Source organism: Salvelinus alpinus, chromosome 19 (assembly GCF_045679555.1).
Source record: "Salvelinus alpinus chromosome 19, SLU_Salpinus.1, whole genome shotgun sequence".
In the NCBI taxonomy this organism is placed as follows: Eukaryota; Metazoa; Chordata; class Actinopteri; order Salmoniformes; family Salmonidae; genus Salvelinus; species Salvelinus alpinus.
The window spans coordinates 34,467,343-34,480,731 of NC_092104.1; the positions used below are offsets into that span (position 1 = coordinate 34,467,343).

The 13,389-nt window shown below is 43.7% G+C and overlaps 1 protein-coding gene across 13 annotated transcripts in view; it reads left to right on the forward strand.

The window, feature by feature from the left end:
- Positions 1-13,389, forward strand: part of LOC139545414 (AP2-associated protein kinase 1-like) — a 56,803-nt gene that overhangs the window by 7,537 nt on the left and 35,877 nt on the right. For all 13 annotated transcript variants that reach the window (XM_071353147.1, XM_071353153.1, XM_071353157.1 and 10 more), the window contains exons 2-7: positions 9,728-9,846; positions 11,276-11,384; positions 11,512-11,654; positions 11,871-11,992; positions 12,159-12,240; positions 12,402-12,534. In XM_071353147.1, coding sequence (XP_071209248.1) covers positions 9,728-9,846; positions 11,276-11,384; positions 11,512-11,654; positions 11,871-11,992; positions 12,159-12,240; positions 12,402-12,534 — 708 coding nt within the window. The remainder of the gene's footprint in view (positions 1-9,727; positions 9,847-11,275; positions 11,385-11,511; positions 11,655-11,870; positions 11,993-12,158; positions 12,241-12,401; positions 12,535-13,389) is intronic.

Below are 13,389 nucleotides of genomic sequence, written 5' to 3' on the forward strand. Positions count from 1 at the left end.
ACTTTTGTTTGTCTAGACGCGTCTTTTCAATGCAATCTTCGTATTCTGATAGCAGAGGTCGCATGTACACTACCGGTCTAATGTTTTAGAACACCTACTCATTCAAGGGTTTTTCTGTATTTGTACTATTTTCTACATTGTAGAATAATAGTGAAGACATCAAAACTGTGAAATAACACATATGGAATCATGTAGTAACCAAAAAAGTGTTAAACAAATAAAATAATTTTATATATTTGAGATTCTTCAAATAGCCACCCTTTGCCTTGATGACAGCTTTGCACACTTGACATTATCTCAACCAGCTTCATGAGGTAGTCACCTGGAATGCATTTCAATTAACAGGTGTGCCGCCTTAACTTTTAACTTGTGCAATTTCTTTCCTTATTTATGCGTTTGAGCCAATCAGTTGTGTTGTGACAAGGTAGGGGGGTATACAGAAAACAGCGCTATTTGGTAAAATATCAATTCCATAGTATGGCAAGAACAGCTGAAATAAACAAATGGAAACGATAGTCCATCATTACTTGAAGACATGAAGGTCAGTCAAAACTGAACATTTCACGAACTTTGAACGTTTCTTCAAGTGCATTCGCAGAAACTATCAAGCGCTATGGTGAAACTGGCTCTCATAAGGACTGCCACAGGAATGGAAGACCCAGAGTTACCTCTGATGCAGAGGATAAGTTCATTAGAGTTAAAAGCATCAGAAATTGCAGTCCAAATAAATGCTTCACAGAGTTCAAGTAACAGACACATCTCAACATCAACTGTTCAGAGGAGACTGCATGAATCAGGCCTTCATGGTCGAATTGCTGCAAAGAAACCACTTCTAAAGGACACCAATAATAAGAGACTTGCTTGGGCCAAGAAATACATTAGACCGGTGGAAATTTGTCCTTTGGTCTGGAGTCCAAATTAGAATAGAAATAGAAAATAGTACAAATTAAGAAAAACCCTTGAATGACTAGGTGTTCTAAAACTTTTGACCGGTAGTGTAAGTGTAAAGTGTAGACACAACCATATATGACTGGCATTGTCATGGAGGAAGCCTGCCTGCTGCTGCACCCTCACACACACACAATGCAACCACTGGGGCATGCTAGGAAAATGCAAGGATCAAATTTTAATCTGACTGCCTTTCATTTTTCTATTTACCGATGAGTATCAGCTGGTGCAAGCTGGTTTAATATTAATGCCTACTGGAGACAAGACTTTGCCAGTAGAATTGTCTGCTCAATGCAGGATGCAGGGTAATGCATAATCCTCAGTGAGCGTGTTTGTAAACAATGTAGTAGTTTTTTCTTTTATAGTAGGCTACATGCTGTTACAGAAGCTCCATTGCAGTGATGATGACCTTTTGTTTACTGAACTGTATTCAAAAAGTGTTCATTTGTATATGTTTGGTTGAGTGGACAACAACGTATTATGCTGACTGTCATCAGTGTTGGGGGGGTATTTTGTAGCTCTTGTTGTTGACCTGTCCAGTCCAGTAAATCAGTGTGCTGGTGCATGTAACTTAAGAAGGTTGCTAATCCCTCTAAATTCACGCAGGCGCCCGAGATTAGACGGCGCGAACTAGCAGGTGCTTGGCAGGGCAAACCCAACATCAGCTGTGGCAGGAACACACACACACACTCTCTCTGTAGTGTGTACATGTTTGTGTGCTTGCCCTCGCAGTATATTCTGATGTTCAATTTGATTCAGGCACAAAACAAGCTTTGCTGGATACACTATTTTGCATACATTTGCATAAATGTGTTTGAACTTGTTCATATGAGACAGCCTATTTTTAAAAAACTTCTCAATGCAGTCAATCATAAATAAGCACCATGGGGTTTCTTTCAGCCCATCTTCCTCATTCTGTCTTTAATACTTAATTAATCACCATAGGACTAAGTATTATGGTGCGGGTATGATGAATAGAAAATACAGAAGGGAGTTGATTTTAGCCTGACCCATGGGTCATACATTTACCAATACCATGTGTACGTATGTAGAATACCATTCTACTGAGTGTACGTACTATTCACTCGAAGCCTCATTGGACAGCAGCAGCACCTACTGAACTGAAGGCTGTGGTGGAAAGCCTCAGATGATCAAACAGACTGATCATGTGGAGGGAGCTGTCCTTGGCTTAGTGATGCGAGGCGAGCTGGATGACTCAGCCCAGGGCATGGCTCTGGCATTCTGGCCTGGGAGAGCACGGGGCTGGCTACCCACAGGCCTCTCTGAGCAGCTGCCGCAGCCTCCTCTAGTAGTACTGACTGTGTTTGTCTGTCCGAGTGAGTAATAAAGATGGAGGCTTGTGTCCGAATGCCCATAGTTACGTCCTAAATAGTAGGCTGTTTGAGTATGTGAAAATAGGAAGTGTTATAGTATGTGCGTTTTAAAAAATCTATTGTGGTTTAAATGCCAGGATGTTGTCATTTCGGCTTTTCATCTAGTAGAATTCGCTGCACACTTTTCAGGAATTTAAAATGTATTGGAAGAGGGGTATGCATGTTTTGATAGCTAGATCTCTTTGAGTAAACAACTTGCAAGATAGTGAAGCTTCTGCGGTGGTCTTCAAATGGAAGTCACTTTTGTTCTCATTTAAAATGATCACAACTATTTTAATTGTAACGTTACTTCTTTGGAAACAGATCTGCTGCTTGCCATGCCTTTAGTAAAGCTAGCTACATGCTTCAGTAGGACTCTAAGTTGCGTTAACGAGAGCATCAGCCATAGACTCCCAGTCATTGTGTGATCTGCTAGCATGCTAGTAGATACCCATATATTTAGTCATTGCGCTAATGTTAGTTTAACGGCCTTCATACTGGACACAGAGACACAAAAATGGTATCCACAAGTTCATCTGACTCTGGGGAAGTAGATAAAGGGCCTCATTGCCAACATCCAGAAGTATCCTTTACATTAATTGATTTTCTACTGGTTTTGGTGAAGTCCTTTTGTAAAACCCCAAGTGGATTTCAGTTTTCTCATCAAAAAGTGTTTCTTGTTTGTAATAAATAAATAAAAATTGATACCGGTACATCTACTGTTGGTGTGTTTTTACTTTCAACATAAAAAAATTCACCTGCACGTCTGAGGTATCTTGTTGCAGGTGCATGGTTAAGCAATAAAGCCAGAGGGGGTGTGGTATATGACCAATATACCACGGCTAAGGGACAGCGCAACGCGGTGTGCCATATACCACAAACCCCCGAAGTGCCTTATTGGTATTATAAACTGGTTACCAACTTAATTAGAGCAGTAAAAATACATGTTTTGTCATACCCGTGGTATACGGTCTGATATACCACGGCTGTCAGCCAATCAGCATTCAGAAATCGAACCACACAGTTTATGTTGAAACAAAAAAGAAACCCGCACACTGCTCTTGCTAGTATCACTTTTTTATTGAAGCTTACGTGTCGGCCTCTTGGCCTTCGTCAGAGCTTTTTGCTCTACTAAACTAAATAAGCCATCTTTTGATATAATAACTGATTACATTTCAATAGCACTTTTCATAATTTCAAACGCAAACAAACAAGCAATACATCATGAGTAGCAGAGCTATAGTTGGCTAGTTCAACCAATAGAGGCCAAGTCTGAGTGCATGCATCCTCCAAAGATGGAGAGGGACAGTTCCTGGCTTGATCAGAGGAAGTTGATTAGGGAGATGGTTGATGAAGATTGAGTCTGGTAATGATCTTAAAGAGGGCTACTCTGGGAACCAGAGTCTTGTAGCCACTGGACTTCTCCTTCACAATGTATGGCACCCACTTGGGTGATGCCTCATTCGCTCTGGGCGCCAGTAAGCTCACCACACACAGTTCAGAGTAGTAGCCAGTCATCCTCATTATGAGCCCCCTGCTTCAGCACTGCATTCCTCCACTGCATCTCCCATTCCTCTCAAGCTTCAGGTGACTCTTCAGTTCAAACATGCGTGGCCTATGGTACACTCAAGATTACTCAAAATACTTCATTCCAAATGCTAGGTACTTGGCTAATGTTATCCCAAAACAACAACATGAAAGGTCACTGGGTGGGGCTACAAACGATCCTGTCCACTTCATATGAAGCCATAACTGCTAAATAGTATGCTGCACTATGCTGTTTAACTTAGTAGCAGGCGAGCCAGATTGTGTACATGGCCAGAGACTTTCTGCAGGTTTGAATTTCTTTAGCTGTGCTAGCAGTAGGAATAGACAAGGAAGCAGGTGTCCAATAAAATGCTCTCAAAGGCTTGATTTGGACCTTGCTTGTTTTACAGACTGCAGGTGCTCTGCATTCACATACACAGCCATCTCCCAGTTTGTATTCTGCCCAGGGCATGAAGGCCCCTTTTTTAAAGAATAATCTACAAGATTCATGAGTACAGATAAGCCTGTTGTCTGGTGCAGGGTGAGGAGCCACTGTGAAGTGTCTGTTTATGGTGCTTGTGTGTGGATGCAGAAGATGGGACTCAACGGAGGAGATGTCTGCCGTTTTGTGGGCTCCTAACCAATTGTGCTATTATGTGTGTTTTTTTCTGCATTATTTGTAACTTATTTTGTACATGTTTCTGCCACTGTCTCTTATGACTGAAAAGAGCTTCTGTATATCAGAACAGCGATTTCTCACCTCGAACTGCACAAAGATGTTTTTCTTTAACGAGTTGGACGCAAATTAATTACTCCAGACACCCGACCAGGCCCAAATCCCCGTCATTCGGCTGAAGAGAAGACTGAGATGCAGGTCCAGGTGCCTTGTGAGAATTCGTCGACGAGTGGGTAACCCGCCTCTACCATCCGTCCTATTGGCCAATGTGCGATCATTGGAGAATAAACTGGATTCGCTCCGTTCAAGACTATCCTACCAATGGGACATTAACTGTAATGTCTTATATATCACGAATCGTAGCTGAACGATGACATAGATAATATACAGTTGGCTGGTTTTTCCGTGCATTGGCAAGACAGAGCAGCTGCCTCCGGTAAGACAAGAGGTTGCAGTCTGTCTATTTGCCAATAACAGCTGGTGTGCAAAATCAAATATTAAGGAAGTCTCAAGGTTTTGCTCACCTGAAGTAAAGTATTTCATGATAAGCTGTGGACCACATTATCTACCAAGAGAGTTCTCATCTATATTATTCGTAGCTGTCTATTTACCACTACAAACCAATGCTGGCACCAAGACCGCGCTCAACGAGCTGTATAGAGCCATAAGCAAACAAGAAAATGCTCATCCAGAGGTGGTGCTCATAGTGGCTGGGGACTTGCAGGGACACTTGAATCCGTTTTACCTCATTTCTACCAACAAGATGGAAAAAAACTCTACACTACCTTTACTCCACACACAGAAATGCAATTTAAAGCTCTCCCTCGCCCTCCATTTGGCAAATCTGACCATAATTCTTTCCTTTTGATTCCTGCTTACAAGCAAACACTAAAGCAGGAAGTACCAGTGACTCGCTCAATACGGAAGTGATCAGATGGCGCAGATGTTAAGCTACAGGACTGTTTTGCTACCACAGACTGGAATATGTTCCAGGACTCATCCGATGGCATTGAGGAGTATACCACATCAGTCACTGGCTTCATCAATAACTGCATCAATGACGTTGTCCACACAGTGACCGTACGCACAGTTGAAGTCGGAAGTTTACATACACCTTAGCCAAATACGTTTAAAACTTCTCACAATTCCTGACAGTTAGTCCTAGTAAAAAATCCCTGTTTTAGGTCAGTTAGGATCACCACTTTATTTTAAGAATGTGAAATGTCAGAATAATAGTAGAGAGAATGATTTATTTCAGCTTTTATTTCTTTCATCACATTCCCAGTGGGTCAGAAGTTACATACGCTCAATTAGAATTTGGTATCATTGCCTTTAAATTGTTTAACTTAGTCAAACGTTTCGGCTAGCCTTCCACAAGCTTCCCACAATAAGTTGGGTGAATTTCGGCCCAGTCCTCCTGACAGAGCTGGTGTAACTGAGTCAGGTTTGTATGCCTCCATGCTCGCACACGATTTTTCAGTTCTGCCCACAAGTTTTCTCTAGGATTGAGGTCAGGGCTTTGTGATGGCCAGAAACTATCATGGTCCAAACACACCAAGACAGTCGTGAAGAGGGCACGCCAATGACTATTCCCCCTCAGGAGACTGAAAAGATTTGGCATGGGTCCTCCAGACCCTCAAAGTTAAACAGCTGCACCATCGAGAGCATGGTAACTGCTACAGAGGGTGGTGTGTACGGCACAGTACATCACTGGGGCCAAGCTTCCTGCCATCCAGGACCTGTATACCTGGCAGAGTCAGAGGAAGGCCCTAAAAATTGCCAAAGCCTCCAGCCACCCTAGTCATAGACTGCACGGCGCGCGATACCAGAGGACCAAGTCTAAGTCCAAATGGCTCCTAAACAACAGCTACTCCCAAGCTGAACAGCTAATCAAATGGCTACCCGGACTATTCCCCCCCCCCCCCTTTACGCTGCTGCTATTCGCTGTTTATTATTCACTTTACCCCGACCTACATGCAGATCACCGACCATTTCGAATCCCACCGTACCTTCTCCACTATGCAATCTGATTTCTGAGCTGGTCATGGGTGCACCTTAGTCACACTCAATGTCCTAAACGATATCTTAACCGCCATTGATAAAAGATAGTACTGTGCAACCGTCCTCATCGACTTGGCCAAGGCTTTCGACTTGGCTTCTGAAGTGACTACCTCGCATGGATCATCAACTAAATCTCCGATAGAGTGCAATATGTTAAATCTGAGGGCCTGTTGTCCGGACCTCTGGCATTCTCTATGGGGGTGCCACAGGGTTCAATTCTCGGACCGACTCTCTTCTCTGTATACATCAATGATGTCGTTCTCGCTGCTGGTTATTCTTTGATCCACCTCTACGCAAACAATACCATTCTGTATACCTCTGGCCCTTTGGACACGGTGTTAACTAACCTCCAGATGAGCTTCAATGCCATACAACTCTCCTTCCGTGGCCTCCAACTGCTCTTAAATGCTAGTAAAACTGAATGCATGCTCTTCAACCAATCGCTGCCTGCACCTGCCCGCCCGTCCAGCATCACTACTCTGGACGATTCTGACTTAGTATATGTGGATAACTACAAATACCTAGGTGTCTGTTTCGACTGTAAACTCTCCATCCAGACTCACATTAAACATCTCCAATCCAAAATTAAATCTAGAATCGGCTTCCTATTTGCAACAAAGCATACTTCACTCATGCTGCCAAACACACCCTTGTAAAACTGACCATCCTACTGATCCTTGACTTCAGCGATGTCATTTACAAAATAGCCTCCAACACTCAGCATACTCAGCAAATTGGATGCAGTCTATCACAGTGCCATCCATTTTGTCACCAAAGCCCTATATACTACCCACCTCTGCGACCTGTATGCTCTCGTTGGCTGGCCCTCGCTTCATACTCGTCGCCAAACCCACAGGCTCCAGGTCATCTACAAGTCTCTGCTAGGTAAAGCCCTGCCTTATCTCAGCTCACTGGTCACCATAGCAGCACCCACCTGTAGCACGCGCTCCAGCAGGTATATCTCACTGGTCACCCCCAAAGCCAATTCTTCCTTTGGCCGCCTCTCCTTCCTATTCTCTGCTGCCAATGACTGGAACGAACTGCAAAATTCTCTGAAGCTGGAGACGTTTACCTCCCTCACTAGCTTTAAGCACCAGCTGTCAGAGCAGCTCACAGATGACTGCACCTGTACATAGCTCATCTGTAAATAGCCCATCCAATCTACCTCATCCCCATACTGTATTTATTTATTTATCTTGCTCCTTTGCACCTCAGTATCTGTACTCGCACATTCATCTTCTGCACATCTTACCATTCCAGTGTTTAATTGCTATATTGTAATTACTTTGCCACCATGGCCTATTTATTGCCTTACCTCTCTTATCCTACCTCATTTGCACATGCTGTATATAGATTTTTCTACTGTATTATTCTATGTTTGTTTATTCCATGTGTAACTCTGTGTTGTTGTATATGTTGAACTGCTTTACTTTATCTTGGCCAGGTCGCAGTTGCAAATGAGTACTTGTTCTCAACTAGCCTACCTGGTTAAATAAAGGTTAAATAAATAAATAAAAATATCTTGGCCAGGTCGCAGTTGAAAATGAGAACTTGTTCTCAACTGGCCTACCTGGTTAAATAAAGGTGAAATTTTTTATTAATGTACATATTACCTCATCTAAACTGTACCCTCGCACATTGACCCGGTACCCCTTGTATATAGCCTCGTTATTTTATTGTTACTCTTTTATTTTGTACATATTGTTTCTTAACCAGCAATGCAGTTTTAAGAAAAATAAGAGTTAAGGTCTTGTAAGTAAGCGTTTCACGGTAAGGTTATATTCGGCATTAATAAAATTTGATTTGAGAACTACTAATAGGATGTGAATTTCTTATTCAGATTAGTGAAACTTGATCCTGACCCGTATCTGCTTCTGCTTTGATCAGAACCCTCCAGCTCAGCCAGTGGAGGCTGCAGGCCAGCCCTGCATCTGGTGCTGAGGTGCTGAGCCTAGTGCAGCAGCCCAGCAGAGCTTTCAACCAACCCCTCAGAGCATTAGCTCACCTTCTACTAGCCTGTAATCAGACACACATACTACCAACATCTTACAGCGCTGTGCTGCAATAACACGGTAGAGCCACCAGTCCTTCAAAACACCATATCTGCATCACTAACATAATACACAACTGTTTTTTCTCTTTGAACAATGTGAGATAATTCTAGCTAAAATACATGCTCAGTATGTTTGGTTCCAGACAGTGCTTCTGCTGAACCCTGCCCTTTGGTGTTATTCTTTATGTAGGCAGAGCCAGCCCCCTCACTGTGTGAATGGTATGTAGATGAAAGAGACCAGTGTTGTATCACTCATGGATCACAGCAAGCCTACACTGCCTCCTGGGTCACCAGAAACAAATAGTGTGCACAGCCAGCCACACAATCACTCATGGGTTTGTTTGTCTGCATATGTCTGAATTAGCATCCATGAGGGAGAGAAATGGAGAGACCCAGACAAAAGGGCTGTTTTGGAGCCGTGCCCGACTGCCCAATGTCTCAGCACAATGTGCCTCTAATAGTCGGATGATGGACTCACACTCTCTCCACCTTCTCCAGTCACAGTGCGGCTGCTCCGCTACCTGCAGTCTTCCTCTGATTCTCATCTCTACTGCTGACTCACCAATGCTCTGTTGAGCCTTCCTTAACCACAGCTTCATCCACCCCTCTGACTGAACACAGATTTCACAGCATTTCTTCCCAGCTAGCTCTGCCACTGTTGATCTGGGGTCATACAGTGTGTGTTTATACCAGAAGTTTATATGACAGAGAGGACGAACGTTGCCAGGGTTGTGTGGTGTGCTGCTATCATGATGAGGTAATGGACAGACTGAAGGAGGCTTGCTCTGCACACCGTCAGCCACTCGGCAGTATCAGCAGCTTTGACTCATCCAGGCTGACTGACCATGACTCAGGGCTAATTCAGTCACTGTTACTGATATTTGTCGAAGCAAAGCACGTCATTTAGCCGTTTGGCTTGAGGGGAAACCAGTGTCACGAAACAAACATTTTTGTAGCTCCATATTTAGCTGGTCTCTTGTTGTGTTTATTGTATTCTCTTACTGTTAGGTTAGCTGACAACGCAGCTGGCCTCAGTGGTGACCTGTGCCACTCAGTCACAGGTCAATGCTGAAATCTTTCTCTCTCCAGGAGGCTTTGCCATTGTGTTCCTGGTGCGGACCCACCAGGGGGTCCGCTGTGCCCTGAAGAGAATGTACGTCAACAGCGAGCATGACCTGCATATCTGCAAGCTAGAGATCCAGATCATGGTGAGAACCGGTTCTGGGCTGGAGTTCACCCAGTCTACCTTATAATGCACAGGCTCTCTCAGACAAATGAGCTTCACAAAGGGGGCAAATCACTGTGCCACTGCTGTAGTGAAGCTGATGTAGAACCACACAGATAAAACTACACAAATTAAAGAATAGGATTGTGTTTTTATTCTGGAAGAGGTGATATTGGAAAGAGTTGCTGACTATGAAATGGGAGGGTTGACAAGACTAATTTAAACAAACATATAGAGAGAGGGAGGGAGCAGAAGGGTGGGTAGTAACTGAGTCATACATTCTTCACTCCATTAGAGCCTGCTGCTGAATATGTTGATTTGGACATCATGCAGATAAACTCCCCCGCCCCCTTGGGCCTCAGTTCCATAACTGGAGGCCATGCTGTAAGATAACCAGCCCCTGCAGCCACACCCTGGGGGGCATAATTGGGACAGGATGGCTATCATTGTTGGGTCGTTCCACGAAATGGGTGCTTTTTGCGTCCCTTTGATATTTTAAGTACAAATTATGCACCAATATTGAATTTTAAAAAGCCTGTCATATTAAATGAAGTACACTATAATATAGACCACATGAAGAATTCAATACATCAGATTTTGTTTGTATGAATAAAGGCTTGCTAAAGTGCCAAAATTCAACATTTTGACATGTCACTTCTAGGAAGATTTCAACTCGCTTAATCCCAAAATGTCTCCAAGTTTCACCATTGTAAAGGCCTATTTATTTTTGCTGCTTTGACAGTCATTTCTGAAGGTTATTATTGCTATTAATGTGATTGGTGACGCATTTACGTCTGTCCCTCATTTTAAAGGCCAACCCTGTTATGCAAACAATGTATTCCTTTAAAATAATGGACCATTCCACCATGTTAAATGATTCACAGCAGGTGACATTGTTTGGGGCCTCTGAACAGCATGGTGGAAAAGGAAGTAAGTCTTGTGTATAATTCCTAATTTTATGAACACCATGTTCTTCACCACATGAGGAGTAGGCCGATCTTCACCTTAAACCTAAACTGTGTTATCGTCAACCCTGTTAGAGGCCCAACGGTAACTTTATCCATTTGATATTATATGGGAGTTTATTTGTAGAAGGGATACTTGATCAATGAGAACATTTGGGATTTATCTCAAACATGTTTTTAAATAAAAGTTAAGCAGTTACATAAGTGTCCGTAACAGGTTTGAAACAGGTTTGAAACCTGTTACGGCACCCATTTTGTGGAACAACCCTATTACTTCCAGCCTTTTGGCAGATCCTTATAGTGAGCAAGCAGAAGCAGAATACACTCGGGCAACCCAAAAATCACCATTGTTATGGCAGCCTGTTGAGAACTTGAAACCAAACCAGAGTCCTATGAGGTTCTTTATATTCTTTGTAATATTAACCAATTGTGTGTGTGCATGTGCAGAGGGACCTTGTGGGCCACAGGAACATTGTGGGTTTCCTGGACTCCAGTATAACTGCAGTGGGAGCAGGAGATGTCTGGGAGGTCCTTATCCTCATGGATTTCTGTCGTGGTAATTCTGCCCCTCTTTCCTTATCAATCGCTTTCGTAGTTTCATTAGTGTACAAACCTCATACCATTACAGGAGCGTATCTACTTCGTTTCCAAACCCATTGTAAGCCCTCCCTGGTTTGTTGCAGGTGGTCAGGTGGTGAACCTGATGAACCAGCGTCTGCAAACAGGCTTCACTGAGGCAGAGGTGCTGCAGATCTTCTGTGACACCTGCGAGGCTGTGGCCCGCCTCCACCAGTGCAAGATGCCAATCATCCATCGAGATCTCAAGGCACGAGCACTTGTCTTCACACACACACCCTCGGAGTCTACACCCTACTCACACTTGTCCTCTATCTGTTTGTCTTTAATACATGTCCGAGCTGCATATGTGTGTTGCAGCATGAGAAGTGAACCATGAAGTGTATAAATATGTTACACACCATTCAAAGAGCAACTCAGGAGTCACCTGTCTCAGGAGTCATCTGTGTGTCTATCTCCTCTGCAGGTGGAGAATATCCTGCTCCATGACAGGGGACACTACGTGCTGTGTGACTTTGGTAGCGCCACCAACCGCTTCCAGGACCCTCAGACAGAGGGCATTCCACTGGTGGAGGAGGAAATCAAGAAGTGAGTGATTCTGAAGAGCTTCACCTCAGCTGAAATACTGAATTCATGGGTGTGGTTTGATAGTTTTAGTCTAGTGAACCAACAAGTACGACAGGTTGGGATGTTGTGGATTTACTGTGCCATTTGAAGTCCTTCCTAAATGAGTGTGCTCCCTTCCCATCTTAAGGTACACTACTCTGTCATACCGAGCCCCAGAGATGATCAACCTTTACAATGGCATGGTCATCACTACAAAGGCAGACATCTGGGTGAGTTGGCATACTGCTGAATCGCCATGAGAGATTATGACTGGTTTCTCTCCACTATAGAGTTATGTTGGCGTGATGCCAAGTACAGTGTAACTGACTTGCTGGGTTGCAAGTTTGAGGTAATAGAAGGTGTGCTGATGTCCACTGTGCTGTCTCTACAGGCTATGGGCTGCCTACTGTATAAACTGTGCTACTTCACCCTGCCATTTGGGGAGAGCCAGGTGGCCATCTGTGACGGCAGCTTCACTATACCAGACAACTCCCGCTATTCCCCGGACATGCACTGCCTCATCAGTGAGTAGCCATCCTCCCTGTCAACTCCTACTGACTGGTCCATGCATTTGTATGTAAGAGAGTTGTCTTTCTGGCTCTGTCTTTCTCTCTGTGCCCCTTCTCGATTACACAGTGCAAGTCCTTTAGTCCACAGAGAGAAATAAACAGTGCATTCGGAAAGTATTCAAATCAAATGTTATTTGTCACATACACATGGTTAGCAGATGTTAATGCGAGTGTAGCGAAATGCTTGTGCTTCTAGTTCCGACAATGCAGTAATAACCAACGAGTAATCTAACCTAAGAATTTCACAACAACCACCGTATACACACAAGGGTAAAGGAATGAAGAATAAAAATATAAAAATATATGAATGAGTGATGGTACAGAACGGCATAGGCAAGATGCAGTAGATGGTATCGAGTACAGTATATACATATGAGATGAGTAATGTAGGTTATGTAAACATTATATGAAGTGGCATTGTTTAAAGTGGCTAGTGATACATTTTTTCCATAAATTTTTACATTATTAAAGTGGCTGGAGTTGTCAGTATGTTGGCAGCAGCCACTCAATGTTAGTGGTGGCTGTTTAACAGTCTGATGGCCTTGAGATAGAAGCTGTTTTTCAGTCTCTCGGTCCCTGCTTTGATGCACCTGTACTGACCTCGCCTTCTGGATGATAGCGGGGTGAACAGGCACTGGCTCGGGTGGTTGTTGTCCTTGATGATCTTTTTGGCCTTCCTGTGACATAGGGTGGTGTAGGTGTCCTGGAGGGCAGGTAGTTTGCCCCCGGTGATGCGTTGTGTAGACCTCACTACCCTCTGGAGAGCCTTACGGTTGTGGGCGGAGCAGTTGCCGTACCAGGCGGTGATAC